At 52.4% G+C, this 27,856-nt stretch overlaps 9 protein-coding genes across 9 annotated transcripts; 5 read left to right on the top strand and 4 right to left on the bottom strand.

Moving 5' to 3' along the window:
• Positions 1-38: 38 nt before the first annotated feature.
• Positions 39-1,602, bottom strand: JN550_013089 (uncharacterized protein; the record flags this gene model as incomplete). Its single annotated transcript, XM_049311637.1, has 3 exons — positions 39-495; positions 558-1,522; positions 1,579-1,602. 3 exons carry the CDS (start codon positions 1,600-1,602, stop codon positions 39-41), a joined length of 1,446 nt encoding a protein of 481 aa, XP_049164943.1.
• Positions 1,603-2,639: 1,037 nt separating this feature from the next.
• Positions 2,640-3,590, top strand: JN550_013088 (uncharacterized protein; the record flags this gene model as incomplete). Its single annotated transcript, XM_049311636.1, has 1 exon — positions 2,640-3,590. One exon carries the CDS (start codon positions 2,640-2,642, stop codon positions 3,588-3,590), a length of 951 nt encoding a protein of 316 aa, XP_049164942.1.
• Positions 3,591-4,110: 520 nt separating this feature from the next.
• On the bottom strand, positions 4,111-6,116 carry JN550_013087 (uncharacterized protein; the record flags this gene model as incomplete). The annotated part of the gene is made up of 2 exons (XM_049311635.1): positions 4,111-4,134; positions 4,185-6,116. 2 exons carry the CDS (start codon positions 6,114-6,116, stop codon positions 4,111-4,113), a joined length of 1,956 nt encoding a protein of 651 aa, XP_049164941.1.
• Positions 6,117-7,521: 1,405 nt separating this feature from the next.
• Positions 7,522-9,694, bottom strand: JN550_013086 (uncharacterized protein; the record flags this gene model as incomplete). Its single annotated transcript, XM_049311634.1, has 2 exons — positions 7,522-9,623; positions 9,676-9,694. The coding sequence occupies 2 exons, from the start codon at positions 9,692-9,694 to the stop codon at positions 7,522-7,524; spliced, it is 2,121 nt and encodes a 706-aa protein (XP_049164940.1).
• A 3,206-nt stretch (positions 9,695-12,900) lies between these two features.
• Positions 12,901-14,434, top strand: JN550_013085 (uncharacterized protein; the record flags this gene model as incomplete). Its single annotated transcript, XM_049311633.1, has 2 exons — positions 12,901-14,118; positions 14,198-14,434. 2 exons carry the CDS (start codon positions 12,901-12,903, stop codon positions 14,432-14,434), a joined length of 1,455 nt encoding a protein of 484 aa, XP_049164939.1.
• Positions 14,435-14,923: 489 nt separating this feature from the next.
• Positions 14,924-15,814, top strand: JN550_013084 (uncharacterized protein; the record flags this gene model as incomplete). Its single annotated transcript, XM_049311632.1, has 2 exons — positions 14,924-15,328; positions 15,401-15,814. 2 exons carry the CDS (start codon positions 14,924-14,926, stop codon positions 15,812-15,814), a joined length of 819 nt encoding a protein of 272 aa, XP_049164938.1.
• Positions 15,815-16,480: 666 nt separating this feature from the next.
• On the top strand, positions 16,481-21,413 carry JN550_013083 (uncharacterized protein; the record flags this gene model as incomplete). The annotated part of the gene is made up of 4 exons (XM_049311631.1): positions 16,481-16,950; positions 17,009-17,669; positions 17,724-19,497; positions 19,549-21,413. 4 exons carry the CDS (start codon positions 16,481-16,483, stop codon positions 21,411-21,413), a joined length of 4,770 nt encoding a protein of 1,589 aa, XP_049164937.1.
• Positions 21,414-22,044: 631 nt separating this feature from the next.
• Positions 22,045-23,739, bottom strand: JN550_013082 (uncharacterized protein; the record flags this gene model as incomplete). Its single annotated transcript, XM_049311630.1, has 4 exons — positions 22,045-22,152; positions 22,207-22,728; positions 22,793-23,398; positions 23,530-23,739. The coding sequence occupies 4 exons, from the start codon at positions 23,737-23,739 to the stop codon at positions 22,045-22,047; spliced, it is 1,446 nt and encodes a 481-aa protein (XP_049164936.1).
• An 888-nt stretch (positions 23,740-24,627) lies between these two features.
• Positions 24,628-26,386, top strand: JN550_013081 (uncharacterized protein; the record flags this gene model as incomplete). Its single annotated transcript, XM_049311629.1, has 3 exons — positions 24,628-25,239; positions 25,401-25,664; positions 25,820-26,386. The coding sequence occupies 3 exons, from the start codon at positions 24,628-24,630 to the stop codon at positions 26,384-26,386; spliced, it is 1,443 nt and encodes a 480-aa protein (XP_049164935.1).
• Between the last annotated feature and the right edge of the window lie 1,470 nt (positions 26,387-27,856).

Here is a 27,856-nt window from a genome sequence, read left to right as displayed (position 1 = left end):
ACCCATCCATCTGATCACTACCTTTGCGACTTACCTAATCATTCGAACACCTTTTTCCACACCCACAAGCTTCGAGAATTCGTATAGTGTTTGAGCCCTTCAACCCCCCACTCCATCCCAGCACCACTCTGCTTGTGGCCCCCAAAAGGCACGTTTGGCGCAGTATCAAAATGCGAGTTAATCCAGACGCTGCCAGCACTCAATTGTCTGGCCAGTCGTTCTGCGCGACCGAGATCCTTGCTCCAAACCGAGGCTCCGAGACCGGTCTCCAGCGCATTTGCACGCTCGATGACATCGTCTTCGGCTGACCACTTCAGCAATGGAACTATGGGGCCAAACGGCTCCTCCGTCACTATGCGGGAGTCTTCAGGGGGGTTGTCGATGATTGCTGGCTCAACGAAAAAGCCCTTCGACGTCTCACGGACTTTGCCCTCGAGCGCAGCCTTCCAGCCTTGCTTCTCAATTTGTGCATACATGTCCTTCACTAGTTCAAATCTGTATATTCAATGAGTTCATATGTACAACATATAGTGTAGAAGTAAGGGCTGTGTACGTACTGCATCCCATTCTGTACAGGGCCAATGAAGGTACCCTCCTCGAGGGGATTGCCAGTCTGAAGGTTCTTCCTGACATAGTCGACCATGGCATCTCGAAACTGCTCATATATCTTTTCATGGATGTATAGTCGTTTTACATCCATGCATATCTGGCCAGAGTGCAAGAAGGACAATTGTGTGATCTTTGGCAAGCACTTGTCGATCTCAACGTCGTCGCAGATGATGGCAGCGTCATTTCCGCCGAGCTCTAGAACGTAGCGCTTCAGGGTCTTTGCGCAGCTTGTGGCCACGCGTTTGCCCGTGGGGATGGACCCCGTGAACGACACCATGCCAATACTTGGGTGCTCAGTGATCCAAGGGCCGAGGTCGTCATTTCCGCTGAGCACTTGGAAGACGCCTGGCGGGAATATGGACATCCCGATTTCGCCCAGTTTTAGATCGCAATACGGCGTATACGGCGATGGTTTCACGATGATGCAATTGCCTGTTATTAGCGCAGGGCCAACCTTACCCAGACCTAGTAGTACCGGCCAATTCCAGGGAACGATTGCAGCGCAAACTCCAATAGGAGGGAACGTCGAATAGATAGTCCGCTCATCATTTTCGTCTAACAGCTCGTCCTTTATTTCCATTGTAGCAAAGGTTCGAAGCCATGCGATTGTCATGGTGAGCTCGACGCCGGACAGGCTTATCGTCTTTCCCGATTCGAGGGTGTCTAGCCTCTCTATCTCACGTCTATCCGCCTCAATGGCGTCCGCAAACTTGAGCAGAAGTGCAGAACGCTCTGCGAAGGACGTCCTGGACCAGGTTTTGAATGCAACCTGGGCATGTACCACTGACGCATCGAGGTCATCCTTGGTCGCCACGGGAACTTCATACAGCGGCTCGCCGGTGGATGGATTGATCGAGTGCCTGGTAGTGGATGTTGGGAGGAACTCATTGTTCACAATGTTTCCAGGAAAGTTCTGGGGAAGTGTCAAAACAAATGAGAAGAGGTGCACCTCATCGGGCAAGAACTCACTTCGAAATCAATTATTGGGGCCATGATGCTGATTATATATATAAATATTGACGAGTCGCTTATATGTTTCAACTTCCGGCACGCTGAAGAGGTTGCAGTAGTCCGACTTAAATGTCACAGCAATTCCTAAGGAACCCAATAATCGTCCTTGGCAGAGAGAGTCGTTCCAAAGCTGGGTTACGCTATGCCGGTGGTCTCTTAGTGTACGGTAGGTGGGGAACAGAAGTCAAGTGTCAGCACTTGTCCCAATATCGTCTTGGCAAGATTCTGATACCGAATGACACCCGCCCTGCTCTGCAATCTATTATGTACTTGATATGCAAGATATCGTCACTAGGATTCCAATTGGACGGCTTCATGCCTATCTCAGGCTGCGCCAAGTTCCCCCGCTGCATTTGATAAGCCGGTATGTAGCCCAAGCCTCTAATGCAGCTACTATTGGCCTTTAGGATTGGATCAGCCATTTCAGTAAACCCAGCACGCCCAAGAGTAACCATTGGGGATCAGTATTAATCCCGGTGGCCGTTGCCTCTATGGTCCAAAACAGTGCCAGAGTACTGCCTTTGTAGGGCTTACTAAACATGACAAGGAAGTCTCTCTGCTAAGGCAGGGGGGAAAGGCGGTAAAATAGTGGGTTATATCTGTCTTTTCACGTTACCTCGTAGGCTCACTTGTATGATATTAATGAAGTCAATTCACGTCGGGTTCATAGTGCTTCAACATAGTTCCTTTCATGTGCATTGCATAACCATACATCGTCATGGGCTTTAGGATGTTGGCTCACTCTTGATAAAGCTCTTTAGCAACTTTTCGACCATGCATGCATTATTTACACCATCCCGATAAGTGCTTGTTACAGTGAATGACATTGGTACTACAATGCCATTCTCAATGCTTTGTTCCTTTATGACTGCTCGTTTAGTCACTTCAACGCATCCTCCTTGTCTCGACCATTCGGTTCGAGCGAACCTTGCAGATAAATACACCTGGACCTCCTACAGATATTAGGAGCTTACCACCTTCTTGGAGTGTACGCTGGCGAATTGATCTGATTCCTCGCCATGAGTTCAACCATTCGTGTCAAACTCGGACCTCCACACGTACTCCTAAAGGGCCTTGTTTGGTTCCTGGGCATCACAACACTCCTTTCAGCACTTACCAACAACCAAATATGCAGACATGTTCGCCTCCATACTCCACATCATCCTGATGGGCACAGACTCACGGATGAGAAGGTTCTTTCCATTCGGCGCAACTCCTTACGGCGGGTCCAAGACAGCAATACCGAACTACGGGTACGAATGGACGACGGACATGGTCCATTGATCAAGTACGTGTCCGTCGACGCAAACGTGCTTGCTGCCTTTCGCAGCACTGATGAAATTCTATCCATGCTTCCACCTGGAAACTGGAACAAGGCTTATATTTTCGAAGGCAAGGATAAGCAGCCTGGTGTAACGGTTAAGGTGGAGAGGCTGCTGGCTGTCGAGGGGGCATGGTCTCCCCTAAACATCGACTACTTTGATCTCATACCCATACGGTCGCTCAAGACGGAGTCTGCCGTTCAAGGTACCTCAGAGTCCGACTTCATCCAGGTCGTATCTCACCCTTTGTTCTCAGTGCCCATTGTTATGAAGATCGCCAGCTTTCCCAATACCCACAATATTGTGGGCATAGAGGCTGAGATAGTGGCGTACCGTCTGCTTGAGGGCGCAGGGGTCGCGCCAAGGTATCTTGGACAGGTAACCGAGAATGGACGTGTAATAGGGTTCCTCACCGAGTATATCGCTAATGGCCGGACCGCACAATATTCAGACCGCAAAGCCTGTCTGGCGTCATTGTCAAAGGTACATTCCAGAGGCATTGTGCATCGAGATCCCCATCTCGGAAATTGTATAATTGGCAAAAATGGTGAGGCTTATATTGTGGATTATGAAACCTCTCGGACGACGAATGACTACGTGGCTTTTCAAGTAGACTATGACCTCATGTGGCAGTCTCGGGGTGGGTGATCGCATCGTGATTCTGGAGTTTTCTTGCTTCTGCGATGTCTACTCGTAGAGGGAGAACATTGTTCCCTGCACCGGCCCCGACCTTATTAGCATACACACCCTTGTTAGCATTAATAAAGCATCGACGAAATGCTCATGATTCATATGATTACTTCAACATGTGCAAATTGATTGAGATATTAGGTGGTTGTCTTCTGTATGATTCTGCGTATACAGCAGTAAAGGGCGATAGAAGGACTGTAAGAGTCGATGCGGCCAGAACGCACATTTAGTTTTGTCTCACAGATTGGTAGGGGTAAAGAGAGTCTTTGTGGCCCCATTCTGATTGATAATAACAGTAACCTCATCTATTGGGTAGACCACTCACTCGAAGGTTAAAGTTGGATGATGCTGGAATATTGTGACCATTACGCAGCCGTTTCTGTCCCAGTTTCAGTGAGGGTGGGTATATCTATGAGGCTGAGGAATCATGTATCTTTGCCTAGCTATTTTTATTTTCGTTTATCTACCATGTGACATTCTACGATCCAGTGCGTTGGAGAGCCTGTGACTATGTTAGCATATGCGTACAGGTGAAATTTTTCATAGACCTACTACCGCGAATTTGCTCCTCCCCCTGATTGTCTCCCCGTAGATTGCCAGAGCCCAAGGTACGAGAGTCAAAACTGTGGCGATGGCACCCAGAAGGCCACCGGCAGTCTTTTCGCCTAGGTTGACAAACAAGGGGGTTACCACCAGGGGGAAAGCGCCTCCAAGCATATTTCGGCAGAAGGACTGAGCAGCCAGGGCTGAGGATGCGTAGGTTTGGTAGCTGTCGGCTAGGTAGTTGAACGTAGCCAGGTATATGGTGTAGATGCCCACAGTAGCCAACGAGATGGCTATGGTAGGTGCTATCCAGTGGATATCTGGCGCAGCCGAGAGGCCAAAGAGATATAGTCCGGCAGGAAGTAGAATGGAGGTTATGCAGGTGAAGTACAGGCGGGATTCAGGAGCTTCCACAGGGAAACGACGCCGCATGAATGACCAGAATTTGCTGGGTGGATTGTCAGACGTTGCCTCGCGTTGCCATTTGTGATACTTGAGCAAACGTTCCTGATAGACTCCCATGGCAGTCGCAAGAATGGAGCCAATAATCATTGCAATGAAGACATATCCCGACTCCTGCTGGTTGAACCCATACTGGCGCGAGAACACCAGCGGGATCGAACCAAAAGTGAGGTACAGAACCGCCCAGGCGAACGACACCCACAGGGAGAAGAAGAAAACAGCGGGCTCAGTGAATAGGAGATGGAATGGTCGGAACAGCGATACTGTGATCATGGTCACCAGCGAAGCGCGCTGTTCGTCCTCTCTTACCAGCCAACGTATACGCTGCAGTCGGAAGCCGTGGTACGCTCGATTTTGGTCGTTGAAGAAGAAAGGTGTGGAACTGGTCTTCTCCTCATCCTCGGGCACTAAGGGTCGAAGATCGAATGCCACTTCACCGGGTTTCGCATCAGCACGCACCCAGACACCAAACACCCCCTTCTCTTCTAGAGCGGTGTACCACTTATTTAGTTTCGTTGCTTTCCTACTCAGAAGGACACTGCCCCTGCTTTCGTGGAACATGACCGTTAGGGCGATGACGAGAACAGCGTCAGCGATGACTTGGTGCCAGAAGACCCATCTCCACTTAGCCGTGATTCCTACAACGCCGTCGTGGCCCCATCTGTGCAGCATCAGACTAGAATCCAGGGGGCCAAGTCCGGTGCCGATGAGCACAGCACCACTGTACAAAGCCATCGGGGTATTTCTCTCTTCCTTTTCCCAAAGGTCAGCAATGACCCCACCAATCATGGTGCTGAAAACACTGCCGCCCACGCCGCACATGAACCGCGCAAACAGCATACCGCCAAGGTTGGAGACAATCCCACAGACAGCCTGGAAGATCACGAAGACGATCCCAGAAACCACGAAAACCGGATATCGTCCGTTGACCTCGGAGAAGGGTGCCAAAATCATGGGAGCAATAGCAAAGCCGACGGTGAAGAGAGTGATGCCAGTGAGGACTGCGGTCCTGGATACACCAAACTCTGCTGCCAAGAGGTCTGCTGGGGGTGAATACGCGCCAGCGGTGTAGGCGGTCAGGCATGTCGCGACACATGATAGAAAGAGCATGGTGTTTTTTCTAGCATTGCGCATCTTCGTAGGGTTGCCATAGCGGCTGAGATCTGGTCGTGCCGGTAGTTGGTCGACGCAAGAGGACGAAGTCATGTTGACCGCAGGAACCGCGGTATCAAATGTCAAGTAGACATTGGTGATGGGCGTATCGGCGCTGAGTGAGGGCGTTGCCGTCTTCTCGCCGGGACAGCTGTTCAGATTGCGTTCGGAGCCGTCGCTAACCAGGCCAATGGACATTGGAGTGTCATTATCGGAAGACTGGTCGCTCTTGTCGCCGTCTGGGTAGCCAGCGATGCCAACCATCTCAGCACGTCGGGTAGGGCGATGGGCCGAGGCGAACCCGGCTCCGGCGTCGAGCGGTTCCATACTGAGGACCCAGCCCGTTGGCGACACGGGACGTGGTCGCTGAGGACCGGGAGCCCGGCGGGTGCGAGTCCAGAAAATGTCAGAGCTGCTCCAGGAAGGTCCCAGGTCGAGTGTAAATCCATGGAGAAAATTGATAATTGCCTAGGTAATCAGGAGGGAGATACCCGGTACAAGGGAGAAGGGGTGAAGACCACGGATCGCTCTCCCATCCTCGGGTTTCATCGCAGCATTAATCTAGGTTCCAAGGTCCTACAATGGGCAGGGAGTTCCTACACCGACAAGCCGGGAATACGGAGGCTTTAAGGATGCCCAGCCAGGCCCGACCGATCTAACGATCGTCCTTGCAGTCCTTTCCCGGCGGAGACGAGACGCCAGCCAGCTTGCTGCATCGTGCCATGGCGGCATTGCGGCAAAGCGGCCTGCAGTCTGGGGCAGTTGGGATGCTGGGGAATTCGCAACGGATTGACGAAATGGAATGCCTCCGCCAGCGGGTAACGACCCCTTTCCAGGCGTGGAGAGGGCGCTAATGAAAGCTTGTCTCGGGGCGGACGACGTTCCCGGTTATTTCCAGACCCGTAAGTTGTAACCCAGGGCGGCAGGTGGGCGACCGGAGAAGATGCAAATCGCGATGGATGAACAAGTTTCCCGCGGGCAGAGTCCGATTTCCGCCGTAAGCAGCTAGCTCCGCAGATACGGAAGCACATACCGCAAGTAGTGCTAGGTATAGCTTCATAGGTGTAGGCCTGGTAGGCTTCCTCCACCCGTTTGCCTTGCTCCTCCCTCGGCCTTACTATGGTGCATAACAGGGCCCAGGACCAGCCTGTTCGCGCGTCTGCCATGTCAGCCCATCACAGCGTCTCTTCCCCCATCTGCCGCCATAGGGTGAGAGAAACTTGATATTTGCTCTCAAGCAAGGCGACAGCCAAGATCGTGGCTGCAGAATGGGCCGCGGTCTGGACCTTTTGGCATTTTTGGCATGGGTGCACGATATATTAAAACATTGGTGACAGAACTGCCGTGCAACGCTGTGCTGGAACCGAGGCTAACCAATTGGCAGACAACCGCCAAGATGCGTAGCTCTGCAACTCGGGGGGACACAACACACTGCCCTGGTGGTGGCTAACAACCGGGCACACTGACGGAGTGCGTGGCTTGGCAGTTGGCTACCTAGTCGTCGATGCGCTGACTGGTGTCCCAAGCTGCTGGGACATGCGGCGGAACCCTTGCGGACAGACTGACACATGACAGCACGAAAAGCAATCATCGCCAGGCGGCATGACATAATCGGCGTCATCTCAAAATCGAAGCTGCCGCTCTTGACGTGCGGGGATGCAATGTTCGTGATAGGCACCCAACGCAGTCGCACTTGGCCAGCGGAGACCGCCGTGACATTGGCCCCAATAACCTACTGAAAGTGTACGGCGTTTGTTGTCCGCTCAGGTGACCCATGGGTCCTCGGGCTCTTGAAGCTCGCACAAGCCGGCGATCTAGGAGTACGCCGAATCAAGTCAGTGAGGCTCCTCGTCTTCCCCATGGTTCTCGGAGTCTGCGAGCGCGGTGTTTCTCCCGACCCCAGCGATTCCGCTTGTTCAGCCGCCCAACCTTGACCTGCATTCCGGGCCGGTCCACCCTGCAGGCTATATACGCTTTGCCGGTTGTCCTGTTTGACCCCCTCATCATACCCCGGCCGGCTATCCACCCGATGCGCAATGTTGGAGCTTCGGCTTGTGCTCGGGACGCTTCCGCGGGTCGCTTCGCTTTGAAGCTTGTGCCGACTGCCGGGACGACTGCGCCGTCTGATACTGCCCAGACTCTCGAGGCTTCCCAAGCTGCCTGCGCTTGCCAGATTGAGTGGCTTCGACCAGGAACCCCTCGCCGTGCTCTGGCTCGCGTGATCAGCGTTGGGCGCAATGTTCTTGCTTAGTGAAGCCGGTGTGGTTGCTGCTTTGTTCATACTAGTCCGCCGCTGCTCTTCCATATCGTTGCTGGGTTTTCTCTCCGTGCTACTGCCACCGGGGTGGTTTTTGGTTCTGTCGCTGCCCTCATTTTGACTCTTCTTTCTACCAAACCTTCCGATCTTGACTGTTCTTCGGCGAGTGACCTTCTGTGTGGGATGTTCTGTGGTCATACCGCTGAACCCCTTGGCGCTCTGTTTGCGCAGGTCATAGGCCTCTAGCATTTCCCTCAGTCTTATGAACTGCTTTCTTGCCACACTCGCTCTCTGTGCTGAGCTGGGGATGTAGGCTAGCCCTGATGGATTTCCATATTGTGCTCTGACATTCACGTCGGTCTGCATATATCGGTGCACGGTCGACTGTCCTGGAATGAAGGGCCACACGCACGATATGTCTGCTCTGTGGGCATGTCTCGAGAGCTCGTCCGGGTCCTGACAATTGACGTCGGGGAAGAGAGACGCCAGAATGCAACTGGCTGTGGAAGCATTGAAACCGACGATTCGAAGGGTCTCGATCTGGCCTGACAGCCTGACAATAGGAAATACAGCTCCATAATCGCCATCAGGTGGACAGTATTGTCTCAGCTTGCTGCGTCCATGGTCCTCTGTTTCTGCCGCCCGGGTTCCATGGTAACGACGTGCTAGTAGCACCAAGTTTGCAAGCGACATCGATCGATGCGCTACCTGGATTTCGGTGAACCGAGCCACGCTAGCGGTCACGTTCAGGTTTCCAGGCACAAGGTGGGCAGCAGACGAGCTGGGACCGAAGCCCAGCTTGCTCAGGTCCAGCTCAATCGTTATGTGGCGCATCAGATGGCTGTACTGGTCGATCCAGTAGAACATCTCGGCACACAGTCGTTCCTTGACGTGGGGCGAGAAGACAAAGTGGAATCGATGGGTGGTTAGAACGTAAGCCAGAAGGTCCATCCGTATCGAGAAGCAGGATGAAAGTGCCCCACGCGATGACCAGAACAGCTCCTTGGTGTTTTCGAATCCGGCAATGTGCCACACATCCTTGAAGAACGGATTGAAAGCTTGCATTCGGATAGGCTTCGGCTCAAGACTGGGATCATCGTGCATAACGTATCCCCAGATGATTAAACGCGCTCCCACTGGCAACTTCAGCAGCATGCACGACTCACCTGCCGTATATGTGCGGCCTCGGGTCAAGCGTAATCTTGCACAGACCTTCGAATACGAGTCGTTGATTGCGTTCTGTCGCTTCTTGTTGTAGTTGAGAATCGAAATGATGGCTTTGTAGGTGTCAGATTCGAGATCTCCATGATTCGTTGTCGTTACTCTGGCTACCCGCCCTACGACAATCTCCTCTCGTGCGCTCTCGAGGCTTTCGGCACCACGAACCGATCTTATGATCGCTGCCTCCTCGTGAAATGTCACATCTACCCGACGATCCCAAGGTGGTGTTGGGCACTTCATCAAGTCGTTGCGCATTCTGGATCTGCCTCGCTCCTGTGTGCGTTGCTGCTCTCTCTCTGACTCCATTGCGTGGTGATGAGCTCCATTGCGTGATTGCAGCGGAGGGAGCGACTTGGCTGGGTCTTCAGGTCAGAAAACTGCTCAATCTCCCGCGGCTTTCCGACTCACCTCTGCTCCTAGTCTTCATTTTTGCGCTTGTTGCCAGCTATATGCGCGTGCGACCTGGCGAATACGCGTTGATCAAGAACTCGCAAAGGTCGAGATGTTTGATGTGACGAAGCTCCCAAGGCTGTGCTGTACATTGAGTTTCAGGCTTCTCTGGGCGTTTGCGCGTTGCCCTGAGGTGTTCGGCCGTGGGTAAACTTCCGACGAAATCAAAGTTACCGGATGGCGTTGGACTGCCGCAATACGACCAGGCTGGTCACCAACGCTGTTGTGCAGGCGGTGAGTTTAGGTTCATCCGATGCTCGCGCAATGCATTGTTGTTGGGGTCGACAAGATAAGACTGCGAACTGGGTTTACGACTGCGGGTACGAACGTCAGGGCGCCGTCGCTCAGAGACCTCGCACCTGAGGCGAACATTCTGTCAACATACTTCTAGAATTCTAGCCTCGTCATGCTCTAACGCATTCATTCCTAACATATGCGTGAGGATAGATTTGCGGTTAGCCAGGACTGCCACACCATCTGGAGCTCCCAAGGGACTAACTGGAAGACAATGGACGCCTTTCAGTCACTCTGGTATTCCCTGTTTACTGCTTGAAACTCTAGGAAGCATCTTTATATACGGCTTCGAGTGAGATTCTTAAGTATAATTATTCCTGACACATTCTCGACCCTGTCCGTGGTGATTAGTATGTCCAAAGCTCGACGATAGTGCCTATGGGGTGTGACGCCAGAGGATGATTGAACCACAGCGCCGTCCGCTGTTTTTTAATAGTGACAGAATATCATGCTAACGGAATTATACATATTATTTAAGTTAGCACATCGTGCTGAGACTGCCCATAGAGATATTTCTTCCACTGTTAGCGCCGTGGAGTCAGGGACACTTTTCCAACTCCCTTTAGGCCCCTTTGTATAGCCAACATTCGCATCAATACAAACAGACGATTATGCCCAGTGCCTTGGACATAGTTCGGAGGCATTGTGATTGGGATAATACCTGCATGTTTACTCTTATAGGTAGATAGCTGGATAAGTTTCGGCACATTGTACCGAAACTTCACATACAGCCCCACGCCTGATAGCCACGCTGTGGTTCGACCAGTCTGTTTTCATCCTTCTTCAGATCTCACAGATCGAGCTCAGCTGGATTCATCTCTCGTATGATGGTGACTAATTTCACCTCATTGGGCCAAGTCCTTGCAGACCTGTGATGGATGATTTGGAAATACGCAATCAGTTTGCGAGCAAATCTGCAAGTTGTTGTCTCATCGTACTTCAGAACCAGTTCCACAGAATCATACCATGAGAAATATTGATTGGCCATTTTCCTTTCCCTTAAGATAGGTGCAACCGCGGGCTCGATATTTGTTGCCTCAAAGTCGAACTCTACACCTTCACTTTGAGGTCGTACCGGACAAGGGCTCGGCCGACCCCATTTTGACAGCCTCGGATACGGTGTCTGGGTAGACACGGAAGAACTACTTTATAATGGTGTAAAGTGATAGTCGGTTTTCAATTTCCCCTTTATTTCTCCAATTTTTGGTTTTGGGGGATGTCGAGTACAGCGTGATTGACCACCAAATCCAGCATCATTACGTCTCCGCTGCTGGAACGGGTCCATCGGTGCTTAGTTCAAGCATGTAGGTAGTCTCTGTTGGATGCACAAAGGCGAATTTCTAAGAATTTGTGGATTATGTGAAGCCTGTCGCCGCTGCAAAATGAAGTTATTCTCGGACGTCATTAATTTGTGCATCTTCAGTCTGCTGACGAAGAGGCGTCCAGATTCTATTCACTCTCGTGAATGAGCCGTCTTGGAAATATCTTTAAAAAGTATTACTGGGTATGATAAGATCAAAGATAGTTGAGTGATATAGAAGAGCACGCAAGGCATTGCTTGCTGGAGATAATGCCTCGATCCTGGACTGTCTTGGAATTATTACTACCGCTTTGAGGCGATGACTTTTGGGTGCTGCGTCGGCTCTTCCTTGGCCCCTTTTCACGCGTCAGCGGCTACAGAAAGAAGGGAATTTTGCGGAAGATAGTCCATCATTGGTGTGCAGGACTAGGTTCTAGACGCACGATGCTGAGTGATCTTGTTGTCAAGAAAGCGCCATCTGGGTGGGAAGATGGCTCTCATTGATTTACCTTTTCTGCTACATAATGCATCCGATGCTTGTAACAGCTGTGCCACCTTTCGACCACAGATCTACCGTGCATCAATAGGATTCAGGAATAGGCACCCCAAGCCAATACGACAAAGGTCACGGAGGGGCGTCTGTAGCTCAACGTTTTGGATTGGCTTCGAAGGGTAGGTATACTCTATATTCATTGGCGACAACTTATCAGTTGACAGCCCATCCCTGGTTCGCGTCGTCTCCGTTGCCTTGACCACTTGCCGCACAACTTCCAATTCAGCCTGGCGAAACTCACGATTTTAATGCTTCTTGACTCGACCTGGTGGCTACTCCAAGTTGCAAAATGCAGAATTTGGCTTGCAAGGACAAGTCGCATGCTAGAGGGTCATAAGAATCCAACGTGGGATTCTGCCACGAGAGCTGAATTGCCAGAACTCCCGAGCGAGACTCGACAGGAATAAATGAAACCGAGTTCTGGATGGCGCACGTTTGACCAACACCGTCCGTCCGACCGCCCTATCCCACGCCAGGACAAGCCGGCCGTAATCTGATCCGGGAATGAGTGCCGATTGCATGAACTGTCGAGTTCAATGAGATTGCTGGGCCCTGATTTGGCCGGGCACCCGCAGAACGAAGCTTTCAGGAGAGCATAGCCCCAAACTCACCATGGTGCCTTCGTTTATACCCAAAGAGGCCTAATGTCTTCGTCAGCTGCCCCACCCTCAGTGTCCCAAAGCCCGTATGAACCTGAGGGAGCGGCGTAATGGGTGGGTTTGGTTGCGTACGTGCTTCTGGTGATTCTAATAACCAGCCGTTCCTGTTTACATTGACGTGCAGTTTCTTCGACTCCTTTTCAGTCTTGTTCTCCAGATTGATTCATTGTAGCTTGTTTTCTGCATCGCTCTTTTCCCTCGTTCTTTTCACACTTCTCTAGTCATTCGCTCACAATTGTATTTGATACTTGGCACCCTGGAAAGCAGTAAGCCGAGCCTGGGCAACAAGACAAGCCTTTGCCAAGCCTGCCATCCTGAAGACAACCTACCGCTTTAGGCATTTCCCCCAAGACCCTGCAGATCCCCAACGACCAACGATGGCGCCCATCTCTGCTAGGGGCATCGCCTTCTTGGCCACTGCACTGCTCTCAACGCTTGTTTCAGCTGTCGAGTACCTCTCAATCAGCGGCTCCGACTTTGTCACCAACTCGACTAACAAGCGCTTCGATATAATCGGTGTCACCTACCAGCCCGGGGGCTCCTCTGGCTTCACTTCTACTGCCGATCCCCTGAGCGACACTGAAGCCTGTCTTCGCGATGCCATCATTATGCAGAAGCTGGGGGTCAATGTGGTCCGGATATACAACTTGGACGCGGATCTCAATCACGACGAATGTGCATCCATCTTCAATGCTGCTGGCATCTACATGCTCCTGGATGTGAACAGCGGTCTTTACGGTCAGTACATTGACCGATCCGACCCGTCAAGCACCTACACCGTAGACTACATGGAGCACATCTTTGCCATTGTCGAGGCCTTCTGGAGCTACCCCAACACTCTGGGTTTCTTCGCCGGAAATGAGATCATCAACGAGGACGCTGATGAGTCTGTACCCAAGTACATCCGCGCCGTCGTCCGTGATCTGAAGGAGTACATCGCCCTGCACGCGCCGCGCAGCATTGGCGTGGGCTACTCGGCCGCAGATGTCGCAACCATGCTCACAGACACGTGGGCGTACCTGGGCTGCGAGCTGGAGAACTCGACCTACTCCAAGATGGACTTCTTCGGGCTGAACGACTACGAGTGGTGCGGCGATAGCAGCTTCACCGAGTCGGGCTACGATGACCTGGTCACCGACTTCTCGGGCACCGACATCCCCGTCTTCTTCTCCGAGTACGGCTGCAACAACGTGGCGCCCCGCACCTTTACCAACGTGCCCGTGCTCTACGGCGACGACATGGCCGAGCTCAGCGGCGGCCTGGTCTACGAGTTCACGCAGGAAACAGACAAGTACGGGCTCGTCGCCATCAACAGCTCCACCGAGGTCACCCTGTTGCAGGACTTCAACTACCTCATGCAGGAGTTCCTGACCATCGACGTCGCCAGCCGCGAGGAGATCAACAAGACGGCCGAGAGCGCCAGCGCAACCAGCTGCGCTGCGTCCCTGATCTCCGAGTCGACCTTCCTCAGCGACTGGGACCTCCCTGACCGCCCCAGCGGCGGTGATGACCTGGTCACCAGCGGCATCACCAGCGCCCCCACCGGATCTCTGGTCAGCGTCACGGCCACTACCATGCCCGCCACCGTGTACAACGTGAGTCATCCCCTCTCGACGGCTGTCCCTGCCCCATTGTCGCCCGTGGCGGAGAAGGCTGCTGACTCCCGTGATGCAGTACACTGGCGCCGAAGTCACCGGGCTGGCGCTTGTGTCCCTGGGCTGTGCCGACAGCAACTACCCAGGCCTGATTTCGACCTACACAGCTGGCGATGAGACCTGTGTCTATGCTACCTCCACCGGCACCTCAAGCTCGAAAAGTCTGGCTGGCCCGTCTTTCAACGTCGATGTGGGCACTATTGCCATGTTCGCCGCCGTTCTGTCCGGCTTCGTTGGCGGCCTCATGTTGTTGTAGACATTTTGCGGGTGTCATTTGTATATACCATGTAGATAAGATGCGAACAGGCGGCGATATAGACTTTCTCAGGCTCACGTTAACACCTTTATTTATCAACAAACCATCCTGCGCTCACTGCACCACAAACAAGCTGTAAAACACAGCGACACCGCGAGGCTTCACTCGATGTTGTGGGTAGGCCGGGAGGCCCTGCTGTGAGGGTACCCGTTGATCCCGGCCAGGAGCTTGTTGCACTAATATCTCGGCTCGAGGTTGCAACAATGCCATTGGATGTTCTCTGGCAACAGTTGACACGGCCCGTATTCTTGCCGCGCAGAGTTTCCGTAGCGGCCACTGGCCGGTGTCTAGATGCCTATTCGGATTCCTGGTCTTTGGCTCCGGCGTGCCCTAAGTAGACAACCCACTAGTTAGCAATGCGGTTGCGCTGGGAGACATATTCTAGCGGCGAGTCATCATGGCATGGTGGTCAATCCGAAGGTTAGCATCATGAATGACATCCATGTATGCGTGAGGAGCACCCGGACGCGACGGGTAATCATCGGCGAATCTGGCCCTGACATCACTGCTGAGCTGTGGGTTGACCCCGCCAGCGATGGGCGAGCTCCAGCGGCGCCGGGGCTTGGGGGCGGCCGAGTTAGTGGACGGCAAACCTCTGAATGGCGGGGCACATGGTTGGCAACTTTTTGGGTCGCAAAACTTCAAAGCCAACATCGTAACGATTCGCTTGTGCCGGCCGACGAGAACAGCCGATCAGACAACCAGACTCACCCACCGGATACCCCCGCGTTCGAACCTGCCACAGTCGTAACCATGGACATCAAGGACCTCGCGGCGAACAACCCCACGCCCCCTCCGGGCTTCGACCCAGAGAATGCCCAGAACCTCGAAGATGTGAGGATCCCTCCCGGTGCACCCCGTGTGTGCTCGTGACAGAAGGACTTCCGAGACTGACCTGCCCCGCAGATGGAGAAGCAGTTCGCCGTCAAGGTCGTACAGCACATGGAGATCTACTTCTCCATCCTCGAGAAGGTCAAGGGCTCGACCGTGCGCCTCACCAAGATGGACGACGAGATCTACGAGCACCTCCAGAAGGATTTCCCCGAGTTCGACCCCGCCGAGCCCATCGACGAGGACAAAATGAAGAGCCCCGAGGGCAAGAAGCGCTGGCGCGACTTCATGATGCAGTACGAGAAGAAGATTGACGACTACAACTTCGGCACCATGGTGCGCGCCAGCCCCAAGACCGAGTACACCCAGGAGGGGACCATCTTCGTGCCCAGGATGCAGTTCTACGCCGTCGAGATCGCCAGGAACAGGAATGGCCTGAATGACTGGATTTACGAGGAGAAGCAGAAGGAGAAGGCCGGAAAGTCATGAAGCCCGCCTCGCAAGTAACCCGTCCTCGCCTCATGGGGGGTCACGGTGGATGTTAGGCAAGTTGGGAGCGTGCGCTGCACCGGGGAAGGGGGACCCCGTGGGCCATGGCGTCCCTTGAAGTAATCGATGGATCACAGATGATTGCAGGGGCACAAGCATGAGAAACCCCAGAGTTTCCGGGAGACCTTACTTGGCTCTGGATGTTGGCCTAGGACTTGGTAGAATTCCCGGTAGACAGCCCCGTTGAAGTTGGCTGATGGCCGTTTCGCGGAGGCGGCTTTCGCAAAATACCCCATTTCACTCGAAATAAATACCTATGTACCTACCTAGCTATTGTTACCGAGACCTCAGAACCATGCCACTCATTTCGGATGAGCGTCGCGCACACATGGCTAAGGTCAATAGCTGTTGACAAAGAGCCGGCACAGCTCCCGTCGTTCCTTTGTTCTGTTTTTGTTTTCGTCGGACCTAGCTATCTAATCCGCAGCACAGCTCCGCCTGGTCACTATGAAGGACTGGGGAACTTTTTCTGCAGCTCGTTCTAAGACTTCCCGACATTCTGGGAGCCAGGCACGCTTTGGAAGTACTTTGTCACGTCTTTCCGTCACGCGTTCCTCCATCCCGCGACGCATCGCGACAGGAGGCGCAGCCATCGGTTGGCATAACATGGCAGACAACACCTCGCAGGCTCCTGACACACAGTCCAATGAAAAGAAGCCTTCGAATTCACAATGGCAAGGCAAGACTCGATGCCGACATCTCTTCGCTTTCGCCTCGTGGAAAGACTCATTTCCGCTTGCCGCTGGGCTCGTAGCATCCATCCTGTGCGGTGCTCTCAAGACTTCTCTTGCCGTTTTCGTTGGAAAGATTTTCAATGCCATAACGGAATACAGCGGCGGGAGACTCTCCGCGACGGACCCCCTATCAGAAGTTTCCTCATGGTGTATCATGATCGTGGCGGTTGGAAGTGCTGGGTGGCTTGTCCACTTCTCCTTCATGGTCTCGTGGGTGGTTTTCGGTGAAGTTCAAGCGCGCAATATCCGGCAAAAGCTGTTCCACGGCCTTCTCGATCGGGATCTCGAGTGGTACGACAACCAGGCCGAAGGCATATCCAGTTGGATCGTGCGCGCTCAGACGTAAGCTGCAACCACACCCACCTCTTGCGGCTTGCATGCCACGAGCTAACGGCCACAGCCATCTTGGCGAATTACAGACAGCAACATGTGTCGGTCTGGGAAACCTCTCCATGGACATTGCGACGGCAATTGCCAACCTTGTCGTCGCTTGCTACTTTTCTTGGAAACTCACGCTGGCCATCGTCGCCACAGCGCCTGTTTCAGCGGCCATCCTCACTCTACTGGGCCGGAAGCTCGAACCAAGCATCGAAAGCCAGAAGCAGGACCTTGCATCAGCCTCTAAATATGCCAATTCGGCCATCACGGCCATCGACCTCGTCAAAGTCTTTGACGGGGCTGACCAGGAGACATGGCAATATGCCGATGCCATCAAACGCGCCATGGACGCCTACCTCAGACAGGCTAGGGTCAACGCATGTCAAATAGGCTACGTCAAGTTCTGGCTAGAATCTATATTCATTTTTGGCTTTTACTACGGTGCCGTTCTTGTTAATCGAGGATCGAGCGCTGGAAGTATCTTGACTGCCTTCTATGCTACCCTAGGCGCACTGCAGGCTATCGAGTCATTCATGCCTACGTACTCAGTCCTGGTCAAAGGCATGTGTGCCGGACGGTTTCTACAGGGCGTCACAACAGAAATTAAAGGCAACGACCATGCCAAGAAGACAACCGATGCATACAGGCCTAAGGCCTGTGTGGGTGAAATCAAATTAAGCAACGTACGTTCTTCTCAACCCCATATTCATCCAGGTCTTTACTGACTGATCGTGTAGGTCACCTTTGCCTATCCAAATAACCCGTGGGTTCCAGCTCTCAAACATGCGTCCTTTTACTTCCCCTCACGCCAGCCTACGTTTATAGTCGGCCGAAGTGGCTCTGGCAAGAGTACGATTGGAAACCTCCTGATAAAACTCTACGAGGAATATGCAGGTGATATTTTCCTTGACGGAGTTCCTCTCCAAACCCTGAGTACCAAGTGGGTACGAGACAACACTGTCCTGGTACAGCAGCAGGGTGCTGTGTTCAATGATACGGTTCTCGGAAATATCATTCTTGGCATGAACGAGCAGATCACACATCCACGGGTTCAAGAGGCTTGCAAAGTTTCACAGCTGCAATCCATGATTTCCAATCTGCCGCTCCGTCTAGATACCAACATTGGGCACGGCGGCCATGGCCTTAGCGGTGGGCAGCAGCAGCGCCTTTCTATAGCAAGGGCGGTCCTTCGCGATCCCCAGGTCTTGATCTTGGATGAAGCCACAAGTTCGCTTGACCAACCCACTCGAGCAATCCTAATGAACAAAGTCCGAGAATGGAGGGCGAATAAAACAACCATCATCATTACCCATGAGCTGTCACAGATTAGGAACCACGACTTCATCTATGTCATGGACGACGGTTACGTTGTCCAGAAGGGGCTTCGGCACGAACTCGCAAAAGATGGCGACGGTCATTTTGGACAGCTACTATTAAATAGCAGCGAAGTCCACGATGAGACTAGGATCCAAGGAAAGGACGTTGGATGGCAATCTGAAAGTACCAGCCACACAGAAGCCTGTCGCCAAAGCGCATCACCAGCAGCAACTCGGTTACCAACTTCGATCCAAAGCGCCCGTCCTGTAGGCCTCCCCTCAGCCATTTCCAGGCCTGGCATTACACCTGGAACGCCGGGATATCTTGGCTACGGTCCGACACTTTACGTGGGTTCTGCATCAGTGCAGGCGCAGCATAGGGGCGTGCACAGGCTGTGGGAGTCTCCATCATCAGAACCTGCACGATTATGTCCAAAGTCTCAGGAAGATGGCATCACTTTGGTAGAGATCAAAGCCTATGAGAAGAAACCAGAGAGGATGTTGCATGTCGGACTCGGCCAACCTCGCAAGTTGAGCACTGACAATCCAGCGCGTCCAAACGGTACTGTCGATACTTCCTCTAGCAGTCAGAGGGTACTGACCAGCACAATCAGCAGCCTGCGAGAATCGTCGGTCTCTCTCTGGATCATATACAGAACCGTTTGGTCATGTATTAGCGGACGAGAACGCGGCTACCTAATTCTCGGATTGATCTCTTGCCTGGTGGTTGCAGCCTCTGTACCAGCATTTTCGGTGATTTTCGCTAATCTCCTCACTGTGTTGTACATCTCAGGGGGTCTGATCACTAACGGCCATCGGTGGGCACTGTTTCTGCTCCTCGTAGCTGCCGTGGGTTCCACTGCCGCGTTCTTGTCGTCGTACCTCATGGCAAACGTCGGGCAAGCCTGGGTGAACTCGCTTCGTAAGGAAGCCTTCTCGCGTATTTTGCAGCAGAACAAGCTCTTCTTTGGCAAGCCCAAGCACGCGCCCGAAAGAATTATGGAATGCATGGATAAGAATGCGGAGGAGATGCGCACCCTACTGGGACGCTTCGCCGCGGTGCTGCTGATAGTCCTCGCTATGGCCTTAGGCACCTTCATATGGGCCATGATTATCAGCTGGAAGCTTACGCTGGTCACTCTTTCAGGTGCGTCGTTACTAGCTCTTGCCACGAAAGGATACTCTCATGTCACCTGTAAGTGGGAGATGCGGTGCAATCAAGCCTCCAGCGGCGTATCGACTACAGTGAGTGAAGTAGCGAGCAAGATTCAAGCAGTCAAAGCACTGAATCTGGAAATGCACTTCATCCGCAAGCATAACGAGCATATCTCAGGCACTTATACCCTGGGTATCAAGAAAGCTGTCTGGACTGCGGTGCTATTCGCATGTTGGCAAACCATTTTCTGGCTCACTACGGCGCTTGTCTTCTACTACGCAACTGTGCTACTTGCGGTGAACAAAGAGATAACCACTGAGTCCATATTGAAAGTTGTCAACTTGCTTATACTTGGGTTGAGCACCGGGAGTCATATGCTGGAGTCAGTCCCGTCCATCAGCGCCGCGCAGGCAACAGCTGGGCGGCTTTTGTACTATGCCACATTGCCAGCCCCGAATGCAGAACACGAAGCAGGACCACCGAGGAAGCCAGATTCTGCAGAGGGCAGCAGGAGACTGTCAACTGCGCATGGCAAAAAGAAGCTCATATCCCCCTTTCCTATCCGGATGGACGGGCTTTCTTTTGCTTATCCAGTGCCCACCACTCAGACACCTTCTCGCTTCGTCCTGCATAATTTGACTCTTACCTTCAAGCCCGGCACCTCAACTGCCATCATTGGGAGCTCGGGGTCTGGCAAATCGACTATCGCAGCATTGCTCCTAACCCTCCAAACCCCAACTGTCACCCCTCAAGTTCTTAACATCCGACCCTCGTCGCAGCGACACCCCCTTTCTTTTGCCGGTCTCCCCCCTCACCTTCTCGACTTAAAGCACCTCCGCAGCCATTTAGCATATGTACCACAGCAGCCTTTCGCGTTCCCATCATCTATACGCATCAACATAACATATGGCCTGCCAGATTCATCCCCGCTTCTGAGAGAGGCGAACGTCAAGAGAGCGGCGCGTGAGGCCGGAATCATGGACTGGATAGCCAGTCTGCCAGATGGATTCGAGACCTTGATCGGCGAAGGTGGACTAGGCCTCAGTGGAGGCCAAATACAACGGATTTGCATCGCGCGTGCACTGGTGCGAAGGCCGAAGGTATTGGTGCTTGACGAACCCACAAGTGCACTCGATTCGGCCAGTGCTGCGGGCATCAGAAAAATGATCACCACGCTCATTGCGAATAGTAGTGGACAGTGTGGCAGTGAACAACAGAGGACCAGACCTAGTCTTGTGTCAAGTGCAATAAGAGGGCGCTACGGACGCGATCTGGAAGCCTGGGATCGCGTAGGTGATGAATCAGGGATGGATAGAGGTGCTGGCGAGGTTGCAATTGTGTTCATTACACATAGCGTTGAGATGATGCAGTGCGCCGATCAAATTTTGGTGCTGGATCAGGGAAGGATAGTCCAACGTGGCAACTTTGCAGAACTGAAATCGCAAAATGGTCACTTCGTCGAGCTGATTGGAAAAGACACACCGCCGCCTGGTGTAAGTTTACCAGGCACTGAGAAGCAGAAGGACAGAGACCCCAAGTCGCGAGAGAGGCAAAAACACAGACCCAAGTCGAGAGGTCGAGGCACTCAAGCTTCCGCCAAGACAGTAACGAGCCATGAAGGACATACGATTGCACAGACGGCAAAATTTGGCAGCGTCAAGAACAATTCCGAGCAGGTAGAACCAGAGCCAGATGCAAGTGGGGAGATGCAGCGAGAGAACACAGCGTGCGGCCATACCAAACAGGAAGCTGTGAAAGACCAGAATCATGGCCACACAACACAAGATCAGGAGGATGTAGTAGAAGAAAAGGTTCAAAAGGTCAAGCGCATGAAAAATAGAAAGCAGAAGAAGTGGGTTGGGACGGACCTCGTAGATTGGAACGGTTCTAAGAATCACCCTGTGCCAACTCCACCGGTCAGCCCTTTTACTCTTATGCCCGAAAAAGAAATTTGAGAGCGATACACAAGACTAGTAATTCCAACTACACGCATGTATTTTCTCATCATGGCAATACCTCGCGCCTGGATGGTGGGCAGATCAGACTAGATTTTGAGCGGCACGCTTTCAACTTGGTCAGTTCCAAGCTTCAGTGTAAGCCATGCTTGAAGCGGGGGAGAACAATCCAACTTTCCAACAACTGGTCAAGATGTACGGTGCATAAAGTCTTTATAATTGACAGCTAAGCTAGTTTTTCTCCCTTACGTCACGCTGGACTGAGACAAAAGCCACCAATATTCCTAGATGGCTTTCAGAGATCCAAGTGCAACTGCATCCTCGGAATACCGACTTCCCAATATAGAGTGGAAAGACTCAGAAAAGAAGAGATTTCAACATCGTCAAATACCTATGGCATCCACCTGACCCGCATCCAGCCCCTTGTTCTCATGGGGACATCTCCTGAGTCACTGAAAATTCTTCGGTAGGGTGTGCTTAGGTTTAACAGCTCCTGGCATCTCTTAGCGATATGTGGAAACCATTTGAACCAGAACTATGCCAACGTTTGATAACCTCCTGGCTAGAGCCTGTGCAATTTGTGACAGGCAATCTATCACCTTATGGCCTCCTTTGCCGAATCAAAAAGAACTTAGCCACCCGAACTGGTACGACGTCGAAGCCTGACACGTATATGATCCACATAGGTAAACCACCACCATCGTGGAGTCCACTGCTTGACGCCGGGCACCAACTCCATCTAAATCTGATATCAGTCAAGCTACAGCTGCGTTAGATTTCGCTGGTCACTTACATCATACCGATGGAAGAGTGTCGCAACTGTCTTGACCAGCTCCACTTGCGCAAAGTTTTTACCGACGCAAATCCGGCTTCCAGCGCCGAAGGTGAGGTCCGTGTCTTTCATACGTTTCAATCGAATCTCGTAGGCCTCCTGGGTCTCGAACTCATGACGGAGCCATCTCTCCGGTCGGAACGCGCCAACATCCTGACCATAGACGTCCTTGTTATGGTGCAGGAGCCAAGGGTTCATCCCGACAAAGACGCCCGGTGCAATTATACGACCATCGGAGAGTGTTAATCCACCCTCGGGAACTATGCGCTCCAACATATTCCCTAACACAGGATGTATGCGCATCCCTTCCTTCATTACTGCGTCAAGATATTTCAGGCCATGAACTTCTTCATATGTTGCCGGGTACGACAAAGTGGCGGCGTCAAGCTCAGCGCGAAGTCGACCGTAGATGGCAGGGTTCGATAGCACGTTATATACAATGACCTTCGTAACTATGGCGGTAGTATCGGCCCCTGCGAGGACCTGAAGCAGGCAGAGTCAGTTAGCAGCTCGTAATCCAGATCAAATAAAGACTTCTGCCACATACGTTAAGAATCAAATAACCGATCACTTCATGATCCGTAACAACCCCGGGGTTGAGAGTTTTTGCTTGAATATAGTAATCCATGAAGTCCTCCAGGATGTCCTTTGGCCTTTGAGATGATTGACGTTCCAGTAATCGTTGCACACAGTAGCCAGCGGCCTGTGCAAACGTTGGGAACATAATAGAGCATCGTGGGTTTTTGCCTAACCACATATCCAACCATGGCATTTGTCCAACGATTCCAAAGTACCGTTGGCACTGTTCCGAGGTGTGGATCATACCTTTTTCATCTTTTCCCGCCTCCAAGAAGCCCATGTCCTGGCCGAACGTCATCTCTCCGTCAACATCCCAGCAAAAGAACTCTATCCAGTCGGCAATGTCGCACGTCCTGCCGGCATTGTCGCCATCCACGAAACGACTTTCGAGCTGCTGGCAGAGGTTCAGTAGAGTCTTATCGGAGAGATGTTCAAAAGATAAAATGCCCCGAAGCGAGAAAAGATTGTGGATTGGTCGCATATACTTCGCATGAAACTCCTTGTCTCTTGTGCTGAAAACGTTCTGTATCCTACGGCCGTCTTGCATGGCATCGTTGACACTGTAGAAATCAGTCTATGACACGTCAGTCTAGGTAAGTTAGTACCGTAAGGTAAAGCTACCTTCAAATATTCACCCCGGGTTGAGTATATCGTTTTCAACAAAGCAGGGTCGCTAATGCTGACCATATTAGGCCCAATACGGACCGCAGTCCCGAACCTTTCGTGTAGTCTCCGCTGCGTTTCAATCTGGGTACCATTGTAGAAATCAAATAATCGCCAGAGGTCAGTATACTTGGCCGGCAGAGGCCCAGGGATCCCATTGATGGGTGAGACCAGGTTATAGTAAATGGCCCGCAAGACCAAAACCACGACACCGAGGCCGACAGCGGTGACCAGGAAGCTCAACAGGAACATAATGTATCGAAAAGTGTTGCAAAACGGTATATGACCAGATGTGTTTTATTATACGGCTGATTTTGCTTAACTGAGGGTAGAAAAGCAGCACCTGCAAATCGTACACCGCACACGCGACAGTTTAGCGTGGACAGCGTATGATATCAAAGCCTTATATGGTAATTCAGAATTATTCAATACCCGATATACCATAAGATATGGAAGTATCTCTGCTTGCTTGCCGTGCTTCGTCATTAGGAGTGGGGTCAACAGGGCTGCAGGGTCACAGCTGCCCCCCTTTGGCATATGCATCGCAATCCTCCCTGGCCACAGAGCATCTGGTTCCGCTACGCGTCTCCGGTTGATCCTAGCCGACTTGAGCGAGAGACTCACGAATGGTGCCTCACTTTTGGGATGTTATGCAAGGCCATCACCCCGAAGAGGTCCAAGGTGCAGCGCTCTATTCCGATAGAGTCGCATTTCGATAGTGTTCTCCTGCCTTTGCTCGCAAGCGAAATCTTGGCTGTTAGAAATGCCTCTTCCGCTAGATCTTGCTTTTGCTTGAACCAAAAGACCTAATCCCATAAATCAAAACTCTTCTGCCAACTGTCCATCTTCCGACCCCCTCTTCCGAGGTTGGCCGCCAACTCCATTCGGTACCGAAGAACTGGCCCAATCCCAGTCTGAGTGGCATGAGCCAAGAAGCAAATGCATCATGATAATGCGGATGTAGAATGAAGTACGGAATTATGACAAGCGTAACCCAGGAGTTCGCATAGCGTCCCAAAATTGTGGGTCACGCATGTCAAACGGCGCCCTTTGACTAATCTCAACAACATACATACATTCTTATTACCAATGCCCTCGTTGTTCACTCAAACTTGACGTTCACCTTCAACCAACTAAGTAATGGAGTCACCCGTCCAAACAATACCGCTCTCGGCCCGGCAATTCGGTTCCGATGCCACAGCCGGGTGGGGACCGACTCCCGCTACCGACTTGCCCATAGTTTCAAGGAAGAAACAAGCCACAATACTCTTATCCGCATTTGTGACTATAGCCCTCACTATCGGCTACAACCAATGTTTCGGTGTGTTTCAGGAGTACTATCTCTCGTCCAGCCAGAATATGCTAGCGCCATCTCCGGCCTCGCAAACGTCACTACCGACAGCTCTGCTGGCCTTTGTTGGCACGCTGTGCTATGGGCTGACCTGGGCAGGTGGCATCATGGTGAATCCTCTGATATCGCGTATTGAGCATGGGACTTGGGTCTCGAGCACTTCGCCGAATTGGCGGTGGGGACGCAGAATTCTGCGTCAGTTGACTCAGAGGACAATCACCGTCTCAGGGGTGCTCGTGATGTCGGCTGGCTTCACACTGGCGTCCTTCAGCAGTTCGATATGGCAGCTTCTCCTCACGCAGGGCTTTCTGGTCGGAATCGGCATGTCGTTGTTGTACTTTCCCCTCTTAGCTCCCGCACCCGAGTACTTCACCAATCATCGGGCTACAGCAATGGGCTTCGTAAGTGTACAATTTCCACCTGATTTCTGTCCGTTGCAGGTGACCGCCAGAGTCTGTCTCGATTGGTTGCATTATAACGCGTGACATTTATGACAGTCTAATCCCTCCTCGAGGCTCTCTAAAGGTATTATATGCGCTAACGAGCTTGGTGCAACTCCTAGATTCTAGCTGGCGGTGGCGCTGGGGGGCTTATATTCTCACCCGTGATTCGAGCACTCCTTACCTCTGTCGGTGGCCGCTGGACTCTTAGAATCTATGCCGTGTTCAACCTGGTTGCCGGACTGCCGGTCGCCTGGGCAGTGCCACGGAGCCGATTCACAGGCGTCTCAACCATTGAAGGGCCAGGAAGGCGAGATACCCACGTCTCCCGAGCTCTGGCTTCAAGGGCCACATTCCTCTTTTCTGCTGTGGCTGCATTTCTACAGGTGAGCACATGCCAATTTGCTTGCATACCCTATGTCAAGTGTCAGCAGGTGTTGGGTCCTTGGCCGTTCTCTACGACATCTACCACATGAATTTCCACCTGATTGTCTTGCATCCCTCCTCTCATCTTTATAACTGACCGAATCACTCTCTTCAGGCGGCTGGAGCCCAGCTTCCGCTTTCTTTCATCCCATCCTATACTGTAATACTCGGTCTCACTGCGTCCAACGCCGCGAATCTCCTCGCCGCCAGCAACGCCATCAACGCCGTATCGCGCGTCCTGATCGGCTACGCCGGTGACCGACTTGGTCGACAGAACACACTAGTGTTGACACTTCTATTTGCTGCATCGAGCGTCTTCGCGTTCTGGGTCTCTAGTGCCTTGACGGACACTTCTTACTCCCTCCCCCTTTGGTTGGCCTTCATCGTGCTCTACAGTATCTCTGCCGGTGGATACTATGCCCTCTTTCCAGCCCTTATTGCTGAGGTCTTTGGTATTCGCCAATATGCTGCCGTGAATGCTTTTATTCTTTTCGTTAGGGGATTTGGCACCATGTTCGGAAGCCCCGTAGGTGGGCAGCTGCTTGGGAGCTCGGCGATGGGAACAGGAGCTTATATCAATATTGCATATTGGGACGGCGCACTGTTGATGGGCGCCACGGCTGCTTGTATGGGAGTACGATGGGCCGACGGAAAGGGAAGGGGGTGGAGGTGGATTGCTTGAAGTCGGTGTAGCCAAAAGGTGTTGGTAAAAACATCACTGGCGGTCGAGATCTAAGAGTCACCTCAGTCGCCCTCAAGAATGCCTCACAGTCCGCCTTTGAAGTCTGTGTCATACCTACCTTCGAACTTTCGTTCTTGAGAGACTACACAGCTGCTGAAGAATGCCGAGGGTTGAACGTCTCCCCGATATAGGAGGCGGGAGTATGAAAGTAAGTGACAATTTAAAGAGGGGGAAAAAAAGGGGGAAAAAAGGGGAAGAGAAAAAAAGAAAACATTGAATGCACCATAGATAGAACGTTGGCACCGCTGTGTACGATAGGACCACCAATATAATTTGTTACCTACTTGGCCATCCATCAATGATGGTACAGCATGGTAATGCATGTCACATGCCTAGAGTAAGTCATAATAGCGCTGGCTGCCCCTTGTCTACGGGTGAATTTTGTGCTTTTAGTGGGGTTTGTTGGTAGTGCCAAACCGCGCTATTCTCAAGGTTCATGTGCGTGGCAGGCGGGAGGCAAAGGCATGGCATGTCTGCTCACAGTTAATTCGCTCACCATGATCATCGTCATGAAGGATCTGCAAACCTCCGTAAGGAAAAATTGGGCTTCGAGTGCGGATGGTGTTTCATGATGTCAGGGGTTTGTATCTGCCCACTGCCTTTCGACTCCCGTATTGCCGTATGCTCGCCGGCCCAACGACCTGGCGACCTGGCGACCTGGCAACCTGGCACGAGATTTTGGCTGGGTAGCTTGTGTAGGTAGCCTTTTCTCCCGATGGCCATCTCTTCCAGGCAGTGTCATAGTCATTAAAAGAGCAATGGGGCAGACTGCCCTCCTTGAAGTGCTGTTGACCTGCCGTGATGCCATCAGCCAGAAAGCTAAATGCTGATTAAGCTTAAAAGCAGTTCGAACCTGTCCTGGGCTGGCTGCATGGGGGGTAGTGGGCCAGCATGGAAAAGACAGACGAGACAGCCCTGGAGGCTTGAGAGGCTGGACCGTACTGTACTAAATGTACAGACGTAACTTATCTCGCCAGAAAAATGGAAATGAATGAGTTACTGGGGTCCTGGTAAACATGGCCGGCTAGGGTGTGTTTGCGCTAGTAGGGGCTTAAGAACGACATGGCTCGCTTGGCACTTAACCGTCAACAAGCTTATTGGGTCTGGCTGTGGCGATGAGTGGATAGCGCCGGGGGATTTCCTGGCGATTCGGTGCTACCGTTCCCGGGGCCATCCCATCCTCCAGCCGTCAGTGTTACCCCCCGTGCATCCATCGAACCGGACAATCCTCCTGTCCTGTCACCTTGTCACCCATCCAGACCATCCAATCCAGGAGGCTAGCCTAGATCACCGCCTACTTACCTAGGTACCAACTGACAAGGCAAACAGGCGCTGCAAAGCAGAACGAAGCAGGGGCAAGGGGGCTCAAGAACAATCGAAGTTGCAATCCGACCCCACCTCGTCGTGACC

The sequence above is a fragment of the Neoarthrinium moseri genome (genome assembly GCF_022829205.1).
Source record: "Neoarthrinium moseri strain CBS 164.80 chromosome Unknown scaffold103_Wmoseri_CBS_16480, whole genome shotgun sequence".
Classification (NCBI taxonomy): domain Eukaryota; kingdom Fungi; phylum Ascomycota; class Sordariomycetes; order Amphisphaeriales; family Apiosporaceae; genus Neoarthrinium; species Neoarthrinium moseri.
This window is presented reverse-complemented; position numbering and strand designations above follow the sequence as displayed.